General features: G+C 38.2%; 1 protein-coding gene across 50 annotated transcripts in view; it reads right to left on the reverse strand.

The window, feature by feature from the left end:
• The window catches only part of RIMS2 (regulating synaptic membrane exocytosis 2), a 502,429-nt gene that overhangs the window by 46,309 nt on the left and 435,603 nt on the right, over positions 1-20,517 (reverse strand). For 43 of the 50 annotated variants that reach the window (XM_054816636.1, XM_054816622.1, XM_054816632.1 and 40 more), the window contains one exon: positions 13,632-13,873. The exons of 6 other annotated variants lie outside the window; for them this stretch is intronic. In XM_054816636.1, coding sequence (XP_054672611.1) covers positions 13,632-13,873 — 242 coding nt within the window. The remainder of the gene's footprint in view (positions 1-13,631; positions 13,874-20,517) is intronic. One more of the 50 variants, XM_054816620.1, reaches the window with a different exon arrangement.

A 20,517-nucleotide genomic window follows, 5' to 3' on the forward strand; every position in this document is an offset into this window, starting at 1 on the left:
TTGGACCATCCGAGAAAATTCATTTCAAAATTGCAAAGAATCCTTTCCCCAGTGGGGTTCTGTTCAACAATTCCTATAATCTGCCAACACGCTGCATGAAAGCACTTGCTTAAACGGAATAGCAAAAGGCATGCAAGTTAATGACTTCTGCTGTGCACTGAGCACTTACAGACCTCTCCGTAAGGAAGCCGCTGAACTGACTGATCTGTTCATTTTCCTGCAGCCTGACCTCTAACAGATACCTGTTGCTGGCACCCGGCTTCTGTCAGTACATGAACGGCATATGAGGAATCTCAGCTTGCACAGTAGCTGAGAAGTGTTGCTTTTAGAGGTAACTCCGATGGCAGTATGGTCTTCAGCCACAGGGGAGCTGATGGAACAGCACAATGAACAGTTCTCTCCAGACTTTGATGTATTTCACCTATTTAACTGCAAGTGATTTTCTACGCTTCCTGGCATTTCTGTCCCTTTACTGATGAAGACATGACTTTGGCTATTGATAAGACAGTGAAGTGAAACCACAAAGTGTAGGAATGGCAGCAGCAAGACAGCTGAAGGGTTTCTCTAGTTCTCATCTAGTTCTCAGTGGTCCTAGCAAAGAAAGAGAGCTGAAGCAGAAAACAGGATTGCTTTTCTGTGAAAAGTGGATTCACATGTCTTCCCTCCCTTTATGAGGGTCGGTATCCCTCAAATGTACCACTAACTTCAGTGGAACTACTCATATGCTTAATAGCAAACACATGTACTTAGCTAATTTCCAACATTTATAAATAATATTCAACCTCAAAAATAAAATCAAAATGTCTTTACAACAGGCAAATAATAAAAAGTCTGCCTAAACCTTTTTCTTCCTCCAAGTTACACGTATTCGTATAAAAAAACTTTTGTTTCCATCCTCTGGATGGGAGCTCAATTTTCAGTCAAGTAATGCAACTCATGGTATACAGAGATCATGAACTGAAACAATTTTTCAGTTGCCTGCAAACTCCACCAAGGAACCAAGTGAAGTGCCTGCTCTGCAGGTGTGCCCGAGAACAGCAGGGAGCTCGGTACTGCTTGTGAGACAAAGAGGACATATCCAGCTGAGAAACAGTGACATAGCAAGGAAATTTAGCTGGTAGCAGGGAGAAGAGGTTCTTCGCCCTATTGAAGAAAAAGCACATTTCAGTGAAAGCCAGGCAATGCTTCTAAGTAGTCCTTCAAATTCAATAGTGGTCCTATTTTACTTTTGAATACCCTTTCAGGATGCATGAGTTTTCCGAAGATAATGATTCCAAACTGTGAGCTTAAAGTTTCAAAAATACTGTCCAATCTTCTGTAGTCTTGAAAGACTGAAAATATTAAAACAAATATTTAAAAAGTGATGTCAAAATTATAAAATGTTGACATTTAATCAAGTCTTAATGTTTTATATGAATGCTTATTGCAAAAAGAAGGTAATTGTTACTGATAAAATTCAGATATCAATGAGTAAATTCAGTTATTAAAACAGATCTGTAAAGAATTTTCTGATGTTCATATCTCATAACATATATGCTATATTAAAACAAAAATAGAATATTGCCTTGCTAGAACATGTAATTTATAGATTTTAGAACATCTACATTACAGTTTCTATAAAAATCAGTTTTATTTTGTGAGGTGTTACTATGTTATCTTTTCCACTTAATATATTAGTTAAAAATGGCACTGCCTTAATCATGGCAGGTTTCACACTAAATATTGCATTAATTTTACATTTTGAAAAATACTTAAGATATCTGCCTTATAAAAAGCTCAATAATGTTGGTAACTAATAATTAATTTAGTTAATCACAGGGAAGTAATTTTTCCTTCACAGTACAAATTTGTTCTTGACAGGTTCTACTGCAGCAAGTAGTAACAAGAAGAGTACTTATTACTGTGAATATTTTCAGTTAAGTCTCAATGTGATTTCATAGACTGAGCTAAAAATAATTTTTGCTGGCACTGAATTCTACCTAGACAATGGCAAAACCTAAATATTAGAGTACTATAGTTACAAAATGGGATAAAATCTGAATGTAACTTTTGGAGCAGATTTTTAATTCATATAAGATAACATATATAGTTAAACATTTCATATTGTAATGAAAAGATTATGCCAGTAAAAAAATTCAATGTCATTCACACCAGCACTTTCAAGCATAGGAAAAACTCCTAAAAATAGTTATAAAAAGACAAACCCCCTCCCAATGTTAAGGAGACTATGTTTTGATTACTTTACAATAAGAAGTAGCACTGCTAAGAAAATATCTCCCAAAGGTTATGTTCATCTTATGCAAATGCACAAAGAACCATACACAAATTATTTAGCTGATGAGGAAACAAATAAATTTTTGCCTCTGTTAAGGAATCATTCACCTTTTCCTAAACATGCTCCATTAGGAATGAGAACAACCTGCATGTTTTTTTCCTTCTGTGACATGTTCCCAGTGACAATTTTTTGCTCCTTAATATATTCCCTGAGCAGGAAGAGAGAGTTTAACTGAACTCACATATGCTTAACGGTATTAGAGAAAATGCTATCACTTTGTTTAAGCAGTAATTAAAATGCAGTAACAAAACCTGTACTGACATTTAAGAAAAATCTTGGAGCAATTCCTCAGTTGTAAACTACTAAAATATAAAAAAAATGTAGCAAAAATATACAGTTCACCAGTGCACTCTTTGACCTAGTTTCTCAAGTTTCCACTGAATTTAGATGCACTTGTGATGTACACCGAGAAGGACAGAAAAGATAATTTCACAAATTCTTTTTTGTTGTGTTGCTAAAGCATGGAATAGGGACTTGACAAGTTTTAGGCTTATATTCTGGCTCTCCGTTGACGACTTCTGATCGCAGGTAACTTCTCTTTTCTGTTCCTCTCTTGTCCTCACCCATGTTTGTCTCACTTCTCTCTACAGACTGCAAAGGTCAGATATGAATTAAAAATGGTTGAAAAATGGATACAAGTGCCTAAAATGCACAGGAATTTGCCATCTCATTCCAAAGAAATAAACCTGAAAAATCCTGCTCGTAGCCCAGGTGGTGCCTAAGTTCCCCCAAATCAGCCTTTTTATCCTATTTTTCCCTCTAATTTTGATTCTGTGCATATTGAGAAGCTACTGACTCTTGCCAGCATGGAGATGACAGGGACCTATCCTACACATGAACATTCAGAAAACGCAGGTCCTGCACATTCTGCCTCAGGGACAACTCTGGTAAGTGTTACAAACTGCAGCTACAGGACTTTGCTCAAGAAATGTAGTTTTGGCCACTGCTTTCTTTTATTGCATCTCTAGAGAAGCAGAAACTGACTCTCAGTTTTATATTGCAACCAAGAGGCTGTATCCATGATGGAGGGAGATCTCAGTTCAGACACCCTCCCCTGCTGGAGAAGACTAAAACATTTCCCACTTTTTCCGAGAGTACCTGGCACACACCATCTGACACATACCTGACAGACACTATTTTTCAAACTGAAGTTTTGCTAGCACCCAAAAAAAGAAAAAAAGGAAGACCCAATAGGCCAAATGAAGCATTGGTGGGAGAGCTGTGACTGTAGGCTAGTGGTTGTGGTGATTTGTTTGTGAGTAGAGGGTTCAGCTTCCTGATCCAATGGTTGCTTGTGTATTTTCTGCGAATCCTCACTGCTACACTTAGCTAATTATTCTGTTGTTAATATCATTTCTCCTGTAAGAGTTTTCTGTTAGTGGCACATACAAGTTTTGAGTGATAGTATCATCACACTTCTTCCATGGAAGACAAAGCCAATCTAAATGGTCTGGAGATGCCTAGGAGGCATATCCCAGTTCATTATGAGGGACATCAGCATGAAGAGTCCAGAAGTATGAAGAGCCCACACAACTGTATTCTCAGTATCTGCATGATTTCCCATGAGTTTTATATCTTGTATGGTGTTAAAAAGTGGAAGTATTGTAATGTTTACCTTCCCATTTTGTCCTATGGAGAGCACAGATTACTCTTATTTATAATACAGGCATACAACAGCCAGCTGAAATGGGCAATATGAAAGTGCACGAAAAAGCTTTTTTAATTCTGCAACATCCACATAAGTTGCATACCAGTTGAGGCCAGAGAGCTATTCTGAATTAGTCTGCAAAGCATGAATCTAATAGCACCTTTACTTCACTTCATGATTTTTTACTTTCAGGTAATTATTTTATAAATTACTTTCTATCCTTAGGAAAAACAAATCATTTATCAAAAGGGTATTAATAGTATTGCTGATGGTATGGGTAGTGTTAAAGACATAAATTCAATATTGAGATATGTCTTGCTAAAGGACCTTCAATATTGCATTCTGTTTTAGTACAAAGAAGGAAAACCTGTATTATTATGAAATTTTAATTAAAAAAAAGATGCAGTCCTAATGAATCTGTAAATATAAATGTCATATGTATTTATTTTTGGTGCTAAAACAATGCTTCTGATAACTGCCCAAGAGCAAAGTGCAACAACCATTTCCTGCTGGCCTTTGGAGATCTAACTAAAACTCCCTTCACGGCACATCATTATTTAGTGAAGGTGGTTCATAGAGCAATGTGTAGATGAGTGTTATCCTTCTGGAACAATACAAATAGTAGTCATTCAGGTGGCTATGTAAAAATTTGACAATACTAGAAAAATTATTTCAACTGGAAAAAATTAAACTGAATTTTCTTCCCTAAAGTATAAACTACATAGATACACAGAACTGTAACTACACATAAATATCCTAGACATTTCAGGCAAACTGAAAACTGCATAATTGCCAGAGTAAAAGTATGAAATTGCCCTATAAAGTCCTTTTCACTCTCAAGTTTCAGTAGGATGAAGTCAGAGCCCTCTTTCACAGAATATCCAACAAGAAATTCAGCTATATAATATTGCATGTTAACTAAGGGATTATAAGCAATCATGAAATGATAGAGCTTTCGATCCTCAAAGAAGTAGGGAGGGGCGGTCAGCAGAACTGCTATCTTGGACTTTCAGAGAGCAGACTTTGGCCTGTTTAGGAGCTTGGTTGGCAGAGTCCCTTGGGAGGCAGTGCTGAAGGGCAAAGGAGTCCAGGAAGGCTGGACATTCTTCAAGAAGGAAATCTTAAAGGCTCAGTGCTGGGTCCTGCACTTAGGTCACAACAACTCCATGCAACGCTACAGGCTTGGGGAAGAGTGGCTGGAAAGCTGCCCAGCAGAAAAGGACCTGGGAGTGGTGGTCGACAGCTGGCTGAACATGAGCCAGCAGTGTGCCCAGGTGGCCAAGAAGGCCAACAGCATCCTGGCTTGTATCAGAAATGGTGTGGCCAGCAGGACTAGGGAAGTGATTGTCCCCCTGGACCCGGCACTGGTGAGGCCCCACCTCGAGTGCTGTGTTCAGTTTTGGGCCCCTCACTCCAAGAAAGACATTGAGGTGCTGGAGTGTGTCCAGAGAAGGGCAATGGAGCTGGTGAAGGGTCTAGAGCACAAGTCTGATGAGGAGCGGCTGAGGGAACTGGGGTTGTTTAGCCTGGAGAAGAGGAGGCTGAGGGGAGACCTTATGGCTCTCTACAGCTACCTGAAAGGAGGTTGTAGCCAGGTGGGGGTTGGTCTCTTCTCCCAAGTACCAAGTGATAGGACAAGAGGAAACAGCGTCAAGTTGCACCAGGGGAGGTTTAGATTAGATATTAAAAAAAATGTCTTCACCAAAAGGGTTGTCAAGCACTGGAAGAGGCTGCCCAGGGAAGTGGTTGAATCACCATCCCTGGAGGAATTTGAAAGCCATGTAGATGTGGTGCTTAGGGACATGGTTTAGTGGTTGGACTTGGCAGTGCTAGATTAACGGCTGGACTTGATGATTTTAAAGGTCTTTTCCAAAGAAAATGATTCTATGATTCTATAAAATCCCAAAAGCAGTTTTCAAATTGAAACTTTCTTAAGGAAAGCCTAAATTATTCTGTTGAATAGCTCTCACATAGCCTAAAAAAGCAATGATATCCAGACTGAATTAATTCAGGAAGGACTTTGATGGGTTTTCCTTATGTAATAACACAAAGAAAAATCTTGTTTACTGTGAAAACAAAAATAAAACAGCTTTAAAGTTTTTTGATGAGATGTATAATTTTTTTAGCAGGGATCTTAGGAGAATTCTGCACTGAATAAGAAAAGATAGCTTAGCAGTATTCTTACCAAGAAAGATCACCCTACATTTCTTTCTCTATTTTTACCTCTAATTATGGAAAGAAAAAAAAAAAACTTGTGGAAGGTCAAGCTAAATGTTCTGATCTCACTTATAGCTTTTTCCTTTTTTTCCCTTATTAATGAGATCAAGTGGTAATATAAGTAAGTTGCTTTTTAAGGAGAAGGTTGGCAACACAGAAAATAATTTTTAGAAATATTTGTAGAGGTTTTTATTCTTATAAATGCCTAAAACCAGGGGGATTTAGTTTTACTTCTACCACAGCAGCTGGATATCTCACAGGTGTGTATCTCACTGACTTGGTAACTACATATTACAGAGAGGAAGTTCAATGAGTAATTCATTACTGGGGCAGTATTGCTGAGTTGGTGTACATGATCTGCACATTTTGTCCCAGAATTAAGCCTTTTATTCTTATTTCCTAGTCTCATCACAGGATTTCCTTCTCATCTGCCTGGAATTTCTGCTTATATATGGCATAAGGTGCCTCCCACACTTTGTGTGTGAGAAGTGTCTTCCAGAGGACTTCTATAAGATCATAGCTAGCACTGCCTGGAGTTCAGTTCTGACACCCCAGCTATATATCTCTTTTCACTACACTCGTCTCTCACAGAAGCTTTATGAAAATATGAGGACTCAAACATATACCTACCCCTCCTCTACAGAAAATCCATTGAGGAGAGTTGCATAATTTTTGTACTGCTTTATCTTCTTTCCTAGTCTTTTCCTACATGTGGAAGAAAAGAATTTTAAAACAAAAATCTATCACCTTAGAAAAATATATCTAAAAGCCTGTGTGGTCAGCCTTTTTAGTTTGCAACTAGAGTCTATTTATTTATTAGCATACTCTCTAGAGTTTATTTAGGAAAAGCTGATTAATGCTCTTGGTAATGTATTTGTTACAATGGTACTTTCTCTTTGGTAAAGGATTCAGGTCACGATTCTCAATTAATCAGTAGGACAAATTGGCCTTAATCTCTTGTCAACTGCTAATCCTATATTTCTATCAATGTAATATGGATTTATTTTGAAACTAAATCAGATTACACATCAAGAATACTGATACAAGTATAATACTACACGTTCAAGCAATTTATTAACATTAGCAATCTATCTCTGGAATAGGAGAGGAAATAAAACCCCAGACAAATAGCTTGCTTCAAATCACCTGATTTATATATATGATTTTTAAAAAAAGTTAAAATACATGACCAGATTAAAAGTAGTGAATGATAATTTCAGTTGCCATTTTGGCCACAGAAATTAATTCTAGGGATAGAAAATAACATTGTATATTATGAAAACAAACACACTTTTAGTTCAGTAAGTTGTTTGTTTACCATATTCTACCTCATTTTAGACAATGAAAGGAAATCAATGTAGTTTCTCCTTTAGTTATGACTGTTGGAAGTGATTAATCATCTTCTTTTTAATAGGAAACATATGTACTCTATGTGTGGCAGAAGACTGGTTTTAATATGAATCCAAACTTTGAATTGAGAAATGTGAAATTCCATACAAGGCCAAGACCAATGTTCCCAGCAGATACCCTTCAGTTATTCCAGTAACTGAGGAAATTGCTCTACCAGCTACATGGTTGGTTCATGACAGACATTACTGAGACTCTTCTACTAATGAATACTGCACTTTAGACACCCTATAAACCATATAGAATACAAAATTTGCCTTTTAACACACAGAGAAAATAAAATTCCACTCAAACGTTTTGCTCTGAGAGACCTACTTTTCTTACATTTCTTCTAAGAAAAGATGTAGACATAAAATATCAAAATTTCAAAATACTTTAACCTTATTTCACTGGGGTTACCCTTTGGACCTCTCCGGAATTTGTTAAAACAGAAGTGCCTCTTTCTGATGAATGTTATTTAATTCTCTCAAGAGCGATCATCATTTAATTTGCACTGAATCAACTGATTTTTGTGCTTTTTTCTACAGAGAAATATAAATTCAAGAATGCAATGGCATAGTTTAACCCCACCAAAATAATAAAGAATATTATCTGACCTCAGAACACCATGACACAGTCCCAAAACTCTACTTTTACAGCCTTGTAGCTTCACGCTACATGGGGCATCTTGCCAAAGTTTGCCTTCCTGCTAAAGGAGGGACAACCTATATCTTGGTCATTAAAAAAAAAAAAAAGCAGCTTTTTTTGTTTTAATGAGATCTTAATAGATTTTAATACTTGTCTATGTCTTGGTTGACCTTGCATGGTTTTCCAATGCTTTCCTACAACTTTTATCTTGGGAGAATTCTCCTGTTAGAAAGAGTAATTAGCTCTCATGGAGCAACATGTCACCACAGAGAAACTGAGATTCAGGCAGCATCAGTTGACCCCCAGCATCGTCTCCTAGGTTTACGTCTGCAGGGCCCTCCAGAGTACTGTACCTTGGAGTAATACTCTAGAGAGACACACACAGTTTATTGCTATTCAAACACATGGTTACACCTCTCTGCAGCCACTACCGCACCGGTCAGTCTCATGTCATTACATGCTTTTTGTCATCTGTTTTAACACGTCATCTACTGTGGTCATATACCCAAAGACGTCATGGGACTCAGTCTCTGAGAACGCACTGGATTCTTACATGCAACTGAATGTATGTACACAGAGGAAATGTTTTAGTATGTATGGTCCGTGGTGTGGTCCAGATTCTAAAAAAAGTCTTGAAAACATAAATTAAACTGAGTAGGCTTTTGGATATGGCCAGTCTACAAACACAGTAGGTCTTGGCTAACTAAAGAAAAGACAAAATATTTTCCCAGCTAAAGGAGAAATGTCAGCTAAATAAGGGAAGCCAAGACACTTAGGTATCCACCTGCCAGAGACAGTGCATGTAAGTTGAAAGGGAGCTCTGAGATCGTGTCATTAGAGGAGGGCAAAGACTTCACTCATTAACGAAATATAACCGAGAGTTACAGGTCTGCACCTGTATGCAAGCCTGACCATCAGTTCCTTCAGGGCTGTCCTGCAGGAAGAAGATTGCATTCCATATATGAACAGCTAAGCAAACACTGTTAAGGTGCTGCTTGGGATTTGCATTTTGTATTTTATTTCCCTCTGTAAAGAAAGCCAGCTTTTCCACTAGGAAGAATGCCTGTGGAATCAGGACCTGAAGATTGCCATATAAACACTTTCTAAGCCACCAAATGTTAGCTTCTAGGAATGATTGCTTGACTCAAGTGTAGGGAATATTTATTTAGCTATTTTTTGTAGCGCTGAAAAGGTACAGGAACCAGAACTAAAATAAATTCTTATTTACCTTGCCACTCTACTCTATAGTATCTTGTCTTTTACTAAAGTCTTATCGTAAGTAAAAGTTACCTTAAATAAAATTATTTTTGTGTCATCTAACCATTAGTTGATTCCAAGGTTAAAGAAATTGCAGGAATTTCCAGGCTCTTTGGTTGGTTGGTTGGTTGGTTGGTTTTCTAAATTGCTTTGAAATAAAATCCATTCACAAAATACTGATCCTGTATATTCTCACACTTAAAATTTTCATTAAATCAAGTAATAGGAAAGAAATATCACAGCAGTGATACATATTGTTGAAAGGAACATGAACTTTTTAAAAAATAAATTGCAACTCTCCTTTAAGCCCAAACGGAAACCAGAGAAGGAGTCTTATCTATTTTTATTAATGTTTTCTGTATTCCCATGGTCTTAACACTGACATTTTTTCTGCTCGCTCTTTTCCCATAACAATAGTGATCCACAGAGCAGCACTTAAGAGGTTTTCATGTAATGGATTTGGATTCTTTTGCTATGACAATCTGCAACGATCAGTTCCTCGTGCCTATGTAAATGAGGTCAGATCTTTTCAACTTCTTGAATTATTATTCCACTCTCATAAATTACCCTTGATGGGCTTGCTCAGCAGTTACTGGATTAGCAATTTTCTAGGCATTTAAGACTGTATATGTCTGATGAGAAAAGAGCATTGTGTATTCAGGTTTTTGTCATGTTTCAGATGTATTCAATTCTCTCTCTGGAGGCCTTCAAACACAGAATATACACTAGCCATAGCTGAATGAAATCCAAATACCATTGTTAGTTTATTATTATTATTAATAATAATAACAACAATTACTCCTTTTTCTCCCACCTGTAACACCAAATCAATATACCCTTTATCCACAAAACCCCAAACTGTTCCTGCCTGAATACACTAAAAGAACTACAGACCAGAATAAAAAATACTTTGTTGTATGTATTTTGAGTGTCAGTCTCTTAATGCTATGCCAAATAACAAGAAATAACATAAAATTAATTTGAAAAGACAGTAAAAACAGACCTTTTAAGGCATTTATTGTGAGCCTGATTCACAGTCCTGAAAGCAGTTATGATGACCTACTTTCAAAAAAATTTCTGGCATGGATTTAGTTATAAAATATGAATGAAGAAAACCACTGAAATACAATTATGCTTTACAAAACACTTGAAAAAGTTTCAGAGATACTGATGGGCATTTCTTCACTGACTTCATATGAACACACAGTTTATAAAAGCCTAGTTACTATAAATACGATCACAATTTTCTATAAAAGTAGTATTGTTATCTCATGATATCGGTATGCTCTGTCAAGCCTGGTATGTAAAGACATACTTAGCTGATCAATTGAATGACATCATTTCTTCAGAAACTATGTAAGAACCCTTTATACTTTGACCAATTTCTAGGCAGTACAAGTGCCTTGCCAGCTGAGTATTCCCTGCCTCTCAGTTCCAGAAGACTTTACTTACAGGATGTCTACAGCACATCAGTGTTTGATTCCCAGCCCTTGTATCAATGCTTGTACCAATACACAACTCCTTGTGCAGGCACGCACCATCTGAAAACAGGAACATGATGAGATAAACCAGGGAAATTTATAAATTCATTAAATGCATTAACTGCAAGTTTTAAACCTCTGGTGTTCATGTGTAACACTGGTGTCCAATGTTTTCTTTAAGATGTGCTGATGGATGCTAAAGATATGCAAAACACTTCATGATGTAACCACGCCCACCCAGCAGGCCATCACCTTGTACCACTGGCGACCCAGCACCGTACACATACTTCATCCAGGGCTGACATGTGGCCACAGGCTTGCTCACCATATGACCAGCACGCTTGCATGACCCAACTACTTAAGAAGTGACGCATGTGCCTGTCCTGTTAGGTGCAGCCACCTGCGGCCACCAGACAAGGCCCCTCAGGAGCACTGTCAAATAGGGCAGCAGGAGCTGGTGTGCGGTGACAGCTCTACAAAACAAGCCATATCCAACCGATACACAAGCGGCCTTTTCAGAAGAAGGCAGCAGGAGGTGCACTGGCTGCTTTTGTCGGGGCCAGGCACAGACCAGCGCTGAGCACAGACCTCTGCCAGGGAGCAGCCGAGGGAGAAGGGCTGCTGGCCAGAGCAGTGCCCGCTCCCCTGCTTTCTGCTGCTCCTCTAGCAGCGCTGAAATACAGATCCTTATTCAAGAGTTTTCAGAACACTCCATTCACAGTCAGTGGGTCAAGACACCTTGCATACTTTTGAAAGAGTTACATTTCACATTTGTCTCTGGCTTGAGCATCTATTCAGTTGTTGGGCAACTGATTGGATATAACAGACAGAAAAGCTTCAGATTAAAAGTCCCAAATAACTAAGACAGCGCGGTATTTAAATCAAATCTAGGCAAGCCACACAGTACAGAATCTCTCTAGTGCTGAGACATACTTGAACAGTATACAAAGAGATTATATCCTTCATTTACTATCTCTTACAGTACGAGAGACCAGATTAGATCAGAACTAGTAATGTAGTGCATTGTATTTGACTTGATATTCAAATACATCAATACAGTTACATACCTATCTACTATCACACAAGCAAAATTTAGATTTCTAGATAAGCAAGTGGCTAAGTTTTTTTCTTGCCCAACCAGACACTTCCCAGACCTGTATAAAGATGACTTCATCCTTTGCCTCACATTCATTTGAACTCAGAGAAAACAGAAATGCTTATTAAACTGCCATTTTCATAACCCACAAGTGAGTTGGTAAAACATGAGACTGCTGCAAAGATTTACCTACTGATGGAGTCATCAGTGTCTGCATGCTATTCAGAGCTTTCACTATACATGTTCTTTCCCCTCTTCTTCATTTCCTCCTGCCTCATATTGCATTCAGTAAGACGCACACTCAAGCTCCCTGCTCTCTTTCTGTATTCCTCCTTCTTCTGCACTGTTCCCCCTCTTGCGTAATCTTTTCCCCTCTTTTTTACTTCTACTCTTTCCAGGTACTTTAAGTCCTTCTCCTACCAAAGTTTACTTACAAAATTTACCGCAATTTCTGACATTGCAAATCATCGGTTTGCTCCATTTACCTGTACATTAAAACTCTTAACACTTTGGCTTCATGATATAAACTGCAAACTTTCCAGAGAACTGAAAAATTTCTAATCGATGTTTGAATGGTGGTTAGCACAATGGAGACCTTCAGGTGGGACCACACACGGCTGAACACTACAAACTTATGTTGAACCATACGATGTTACAACGGTTTTGCTTAAATACTGTACATACAATATATCTTATGTATATACCTTGAAATATATAAATATATAACTATGTTAATTGCTTAAACACTTTTTTTATATAAATGTCATTTAAATACAAGTAATCTCTTCCCATGTAATATACACTTGTCCTATAGAACTTCCTTAATTGACAATGAGAGCTTTTCAGAGTGCATTATATGGATTTTCCCTGAAATAGGAGGAATAGGAAAAAAAATGCATGAGATTTTAAATCCTTTAGGTATCAAAGCAGAAAAACTCTCCATTTTTCCTAGGTAGAAAATTTCAGTATCAAATTTTAACTGAGATGAACAGAAATGAGGAAAATTTCTACTGATGGTGAATACACTTGTTGGCTGAAAAGGAATTAATTAAAAATCAATAAAACAGTTGTATTAAAGTAATAAGTTATACCATCATTTTGTTCAGGAAAATTGTTTCATTTCAAAATAAGATTGTATGTTCAAATGTGAAAAAAACCAAACCTATTGAAATATGCAAACGGCATTTGTGACAAAAGCAAAGGAGTTTTGCAACATTTCAGCAACCCTTCACAAACTCGCAGTAAGGATTCCCCCCAGACAGAGGTACAACAGCTCATGTTGGCTCCTGAGAAGCAAGGAATTAAGTGTATTAAGCAGGTTCCAGCAAGCAGAAAAAAAAAGCCTCAGTCCAACCTGAAAAGGATCTTTGCTAAAAAAAAAATAAAATAAAGGTTTTAGTAAATGTCCAGAGGAAAAAGGATGTGTGACCATTTTCTTCATTCCATAGAATATTGTTGATTAGGCAATTTCGACAGGATATCCAAGTGATTAAACAGTAATACATATATATTATGTACATCTAAATGATAATTTGAGAGGGGAAGAAAAATTCTGGTTCCTACCAGTTTGGCTGAGTTGTGACGTGCTACGGCTTTTTCGCGAGAGACCCACGATGGCGACCATCTTTGCACCGATGCTGGAGCGTCTCTTTTTGCTGCCACCGCCAACAGTGCCCACTGCCGTGTCCGACTGGCTGCCATCATTCTTCTCCAGTGTGTACATGTCCCCGCCGATGCTGGTGCTCTTGGTCATGTTCTTTCCTGAGGCGCCCATCTGTCTGCTTTGCATTTTGGATGTAAAGACACTGTCAGCCAGTGGATGGATAAACAGCGCAGACAAAGAAGAGTAAAAAGGGGAAGACAGAAAAGGACAGGTTTCAGATGGGAGGTTTTGGGAGCCTGGAGGGTAAAAGCAGCTAATTCACACAGGTAGGGTTTGGTTTTTGAGAGGTAAATAGGAGCAACTTTAATTCTAGGTTCCTGTTTGGTCTCCCGTAAACATACTTGACTCATCAAAATTTTGTTTTAAATAACAAGTTCCTGTTTACTGATCATCTTAAAATACATTGCCAGCAAAGCATATCGAAGAATTAATACATCAGTATATCGTATATACATTTTTTCCTTGGGAAATTTAAGTTCTACAATCAGTGGTGTGTCCCTCTTTGTCTCACACATATACACACAGATAATCTATATTCCTCTGGGAAACAGATACTTGATTCAATACTGAGTGGAAAAGGATATCAGTCTGAAATCTAGCTTTGGTTTCTAACATTCAAACATTTCAAGGATGTTTTCAGTAATCTGATTTAGCTCAGTCATCCTGTGATTTTGATGAAATTACACAGTAAAGAACAGCCGCAGGTTTTTTGCTCCCTCTCTTCGGCATTACTCATTACTCATAAATGAAATTTAATTCTAATGTACCTTTTTTTACTCATGTACAGACCGCTTCTACACTCTCTCCATGGCTGCATCTAAATTATCTGCTGCAGCATTTCACACCATGCCCCAGGGGACCTGATCTCCCAGTGGTCCAGGCTGAGGGATCTTTCCTTTGCACGGAAACGACGATCTACAGTGAGGACAGCAGTACCTACCCAAATTTTGCCCTGACATCTAACTGGTAGTGTCTGGCCAAACATCCAGACCTGGAAACTCTGGAGTACATGTGGGCCCGAGACTACAGAGGGAATGTTTCTATTTCAGTGAAGCTCTTGCACAGAACTTAAACCTTTATTATTCTGTTCAGTACAGTGCATCTCACTGAAAAGTCCCCAACCAGCAGTGTGGGGTTAAATCACCAGTATGTAAGGACTAACAAAGAATATTTCTACTTTTTAAACAGATTTTCAAAAACATGCAAACGCTGTTCCTAGAGCTTTACCACTCAGTAAATGGCTCTAGAGTAAATTTTAGTGGGTATAACCATAATCCTTTCCCCTTACCTATAATGGCCTGAATCTATTTCAAACAAATGAAGGGTTTATTACTTCTTTATGAAGTTTTTAGAATACATGTTCTGTCACACAAAACTTATCTATGGATTTAATGCAGTGCCCTTGAAAGCAAATGGTCTCTTCCCACTGACTCAAGGGGAAATGGGATTAGGCGTCAGATTTGGAACAACAATGCAGCTACTGAAGATATTTGAGAGGTACCCCTAAAGTGCTTTGCTCTTGAATTGACAGCTGCATGTGCATGAAGGCACCAAATGCTTGAAGTTAAGCCACAACCCAGAGGAAAACATAAGAACTAATTTATAGAAGAAATGGACCTCTGCTATCAAATGAAAAAAAAAAAATAATCTTGGGTGTGCTTCTGAAGGAAGTTAGGTATAAGGGGAAAATATGAAGGAGAGTTTGGATCAAGAGATGGAGAGGCACAAAACAAAGCTGAGAGAGAGACTTAGCAGCCTTGCCTGGACAGACAATAACAAAAGACTGCAACACAGTGGTAACCTGACAGTTTCTTTCTTACCCTGTTTGAACTCTCTTTGTTGTTCTATGTTGGCGCACACTGACTCACATTGGTACATTTAACACTAAGGCAGGAGTGGGGTAGGAAGTGAGTAAAGAGGAATGCAGGGAAGGAAAAAAAAGTAGATCCCTATTTCTGGGGCTTTTTAGCACTATAGTAACTTAGATATATAAATATATATATATACACACACACATATATTATATGCTTTATTTTCTTTCAAACTAGCACCTTTAGGGATTGATTCACAGAAACGAGATGCCAGAGAAACTAATTCTCAGTTTCAACACTACCTTGCATATGAGAAATACTAGAGAGATCTAGGAAGAACAGTGTTGGGAAGAGCTCGTATCTTCAGCTTTATCTTCTGCAAAATTCTTCTAAGAATCAAAAAATTAGAGCCCCTTATCCAGTAATTCTATTTTCAACCCAAGTTCTCCAAGGAAATATGATTAATGTGACTGTGTTTTCTGTCAGGTCTCTCTCTTTTCAATATTTTTTTTAAAATCAGTTCAAATTTGACACAAGAGTAGAAAACTAGAGCTATTTAGTTTCTAAAACTGTTTTGAAAACAGATTCCTGGAAAGAGATCTTTTGAATGCCCCTTTGGGGAAAGACTGTAGTGTAAGTCATTACTGAATCTCTGTTATTTCATAAGGGACTTCATTTGCACAGCACAGACTGATAGGGGAAGTAACATTTTTTACTGCTTGCAGAGCAACCTATTCCAGTGATCCATTTTTCAAGAATGATATCCAGAAAATCAGTGGGTTCCTGTCATATTTACTAATAGGAAATAATAATTATGGCATTGCTTTTAAGTGATACTAACATTTTAGGAAAGGTCTTATGTCATAGTAGTGAAAACAGAAATATTCTGTTTTCTCATAAAACTTACACTGAGGAGAAAGTTCCCATTTCCTGAGTCTAATGTGTCTTTGAGGTGCTTCATGTGTCAGTTCCCAAGATGTATAATTCCATTTAAATGCAATGGATTACAATAATTACCCATATTAAAGAAACTGATGTGCTTAAAAAGTTTGGCATGCAAACAAATTTGCTATAATTTCACTGTGCAGTTAACTATGGAAGTACTATGCATTAGAAAAACTTGGTGTTTAAAGGCATCTGTATCACAAAATAAATCTTTGCTGTGTACACCTGCCAACAATGAGGTAGACTTCATTGAGCCATGTTCTTTTGACCAACTGAGAAAAGTAGGAAAGAGTATTCAAGTAAGGAAAAAGGGATTGAGACTGAGATTTAGATTTGTGTGGACATACCAAATACTAGTACAAATGGCTAATATTGAAAGATCATTCACAAAACATTGTTTTTTTCCATTAGAGTTCTAGAAATATTTGCTTTAATTAAAGGTTTGGGTTTTCCTGCCCCCTCTTTCTAAAAGCAGCAGAGAAGGCATCTTTGTTATGCTCCCAGCTAGCAAACACTATATGGAGAAAGCCATCACATAACAGAGACCTTTTTTTTTTTTTTAATTCCTCTCAACAAAAACACTTTGAGAAATCAGTACTAGGAGAGTTCTGAGTGGCTTATAGTGCCTCATAGTAAATCTGCAGTGGTCACAAGCACCTCCTTTATAGGCACTCTGAACCCTTTCGGGCCATCCAAACCTTCACTCACTATTTATTCTTGGTGGATGCTTGGTATCCTCACCAGCAAAGCTCTACTTCTACCCAGACTGCCTTTTGACAGTGCCAGAAATGGATTATTCCCAGAAAAAATAGGGAGCTGTGTCAGGTTTGGTTCCTTTCTGAAGTAACAGAAATATAAGATGAACTTCAGAGTAAATCCTACAACTTTTTCTCTTAACAGGAAACAGAAATTGAAGTTATGTGTGCATATAAACAAACACAATCACGCACACATCCAGTTAAATATGTACAACAATACTTTAAAAATTACATTAAATAAAAGTAATTTATAAGATTATATAAGTCAATGAATAGATAATGCACTAAAAACAGAGTTCTCAAGGTGCCTTATAAGATATTAATCTTAAAATATTCTCTGCAAAGAGAATATGCAACCAGGTGGGGAAAAAACCCTACAAATTAAATAAAAGAATTAACTGTGCTCATCCCAATCACATGTGAACAATGACATAATAATCACCCTTATTAGGATCAAAATAAGAACAAAGAGCAGGGTAATGGGCAAAGCTCACGTTGCTTCCTGCGTTACCCCTAAATCCAGGAAACCACCTGAGGACACTGAGAACCGCAGACAGGTCTCTGTCTGTATAAGTAGGCTAGAAACTCTAGTCAGGTGCTTCAGTTTTCTGGTGAACAGAGAAAAAGGAAAGATTTTCCACTTGGTCCTTCACTTCAATCACTTTCTTTTCTAGTTTTTCTCAATTTTGAGAACTTTGTATGCCTTTCCTAAAATACAGTATTCCTCTGTAATCTCATCACAAACAACCAGAGGGAATACTCAAATGCAAGTTAAATGACTAATAACCACTAAGTGTAAAACAGACCCTGAAATCTGATCATAAACAGTCTACTTAAAGCAAACTCAAGACAGGTATTAAGCATATCTATATTTTCCCAAGTGATAATTATTCCAGATAGTCAGGATCAAGTTGGGCATGTCAGCTACCTATGTATTTTACAGTACATTTTCTTAACTTTAACTGTTTGTTGCCACCCACACTATGGCTAAATTTTAGACTAATAAGTTCTCGAAGCTAAAGCAGAAAGTTCTTTAAAACAAACAAGAAAAAAACAACACATTAGGAAAGAAATTAGAATAAGACATCTAAAAATATTTGTAATTTAAAGCCAATGGTGGAGTACAACAACCCCAAGGACCAGATATTAGTGAGGGGAGTCAGACTGAAAGATACCTATGACAGGAAATTTAATATGGTCCTTATTGTCATGAAGAGCTCTGTGCCACACCTACAGTGGTTAATGAAATGGCTCAGGCCTGTTCTCTGACCTTGACAGCCTGCACACACACAGCTAGCTTATATCCGTCCCAAAAAAGTGTTTTCTCAAAGCTAAAGCAGAATTTGAGATTCAACAAGGCTCAGTGCTGGGTCCTGCACTTAGGTCACAACAACCCCATGCAATGCTACAGGCTTGGGGAAGAGTGGCTGGAAAGCTGCCCGGCGGAAAAGGACCTGGGAGTGGTGGTCGACAGCTGGCTGAATATGAGCCAGCAGTGTGCCCAGGTAGCCAGGAAGGCCAACAGCATCCTGGCTTGTATCAGAAATGGTGTGGCCAGCAGGACTAGGGAAGTGATTGTCCCCCTGGACCCGGCACTGGTGAGGCCCCACCTCGAGTGCTGTGTTCAGTTTTGGGCCCCTCACTCCAAGAAAGACATTGAGGTGCTGGAGTGTGTCCAGAGAAGGGCAATGGAGCTGGTGAAGGGTCTAGAGCACAAGTCTGATGAGGAGCGGCTGAGGGAACTGGGGTTGTTTAGCCTGGAGAAGAGGAGGCTGAGGGGAGACCTTATGGCTCTCTACAGCTACCTGAAAGGAGGTTGTAGCCGGGTGGGGGTTGGTCTCTTCTCCCAAGTACCAAGTGATAGGACAAGAGGAAACGGCCTCCAGTTGCACCAGGGGAGGTTTGGATTGGATATTAGGAAAAATGTCTTCACGAAAAGGTTTGTCAAGCACTGGAAGAGGCTGCCCAGGGAAGTGGTTGAGTCACCATCCCTGGAGGAATTTAAAAGCCGTGTAGATGTGGTGCTTAGGGACATGGTTTAGTGGTTGGACTTGGCAGTGCTAGATTAACGTTTGGACTTGATGATCTTAAAGCTCTTTTCCAACCTAAATGATTCTATGATTCTGTGATTCTCAGGCATGCTGCCTAGAGGACACAGACCTCAACTCATGCTGCCTCCTGAATTGTGCCTGGACTGAATCTGGGGCATGTTATCTGTGCGTCCTGCGCAAAGCTATGATAAGGAGGACACAAACTGTTTAAACAATATGGCTGATCATGGGTTGGTGCTTAAGACTATGTCTTGGCACTGTCTACTTTATTGGTATTGGCAGAGCCTTAAGTTCCTTGATGATACTACAAATCTGAGATTGTTCTCACATTGATATTCTACAGGCCAGTTCTAGACTGTAAGCTTTTTCTGTATACTTTTAAAGAAAAACAGTAAGCAAGTACAAAATTTCTATTCATATATAGCCTTCTGGAAAATGCAGTGTTAAGTTTCTGGATTTCTTAAAGACATTAATCTTCAAGATCTCTTTGCAGAGACCCACTTGTTTTCAAAACAGGGAGTGCAATTATTCTCTGGAATCAAATTTTCTGTCAAGGTTTTCCAGACTCCTACTATAGCAGAGAATCAGAAACTACCTTGTTTTTCTCCCCATTTTGTCAATATCTGTGTTGAATTACAGAAACATTAGAAAACACTGGCAGATAAAATCTCCCAAAATACAGTACCTAGGACTGGCTATTTGGAAAAGGATGGCTTCTGGAGTTGATGCATAGCCAGAGGGGAATACCGCAAAGTGCCCTAGGAAATTCTCACAGAAGGGAGGCAGAGAAGTCCTGTAAGATCTTTGCTTCAGTCTTGCTATCTCCTGCTTAGACCATCCATTTCCTTGATGTCTGACCAAGAAGGAAAGCAACTGTTTGTGAGGTTTTGGTTGAGGAGAGGGATGATTTCACAATGTGAAAGGATCCTGCCCTAAAGGCAGAAAAACTACTTTGAAACCACTTTATATACAATGGTATAGCTGGTAACTTGCACCAGGTAAGATGGACTGTCGTGTGGGCAAGTGCCCCAGATCCTAGATAAACAGGTTCCAGATTAAAACTTGGTTTAATCAACATGTTTGGATGTTAAGAAATAAAAAAACAAGTCAGAAACTTCATCCAACCTCTCCCAATTTCTGGCTTATTCATGCTTTAAAGTTGTTTAATAATCTTACAAGAAAATACTAGTTTTAGAACTAATTGATAATATTGTTGGCTGC

Source organism: Grus americana, chromosome 2, assembly GCF_028858705.1.
Source record: "Grus americana isolate bGruAme1 chromosome 2, bGruAme1.mat, whole genome shotgun sequence".
Lineage (NCBI taxonomy): Eukaryota > Metazoa > Chordata > Aves > Gruiformes > Gruidae > Grus > Grus americana.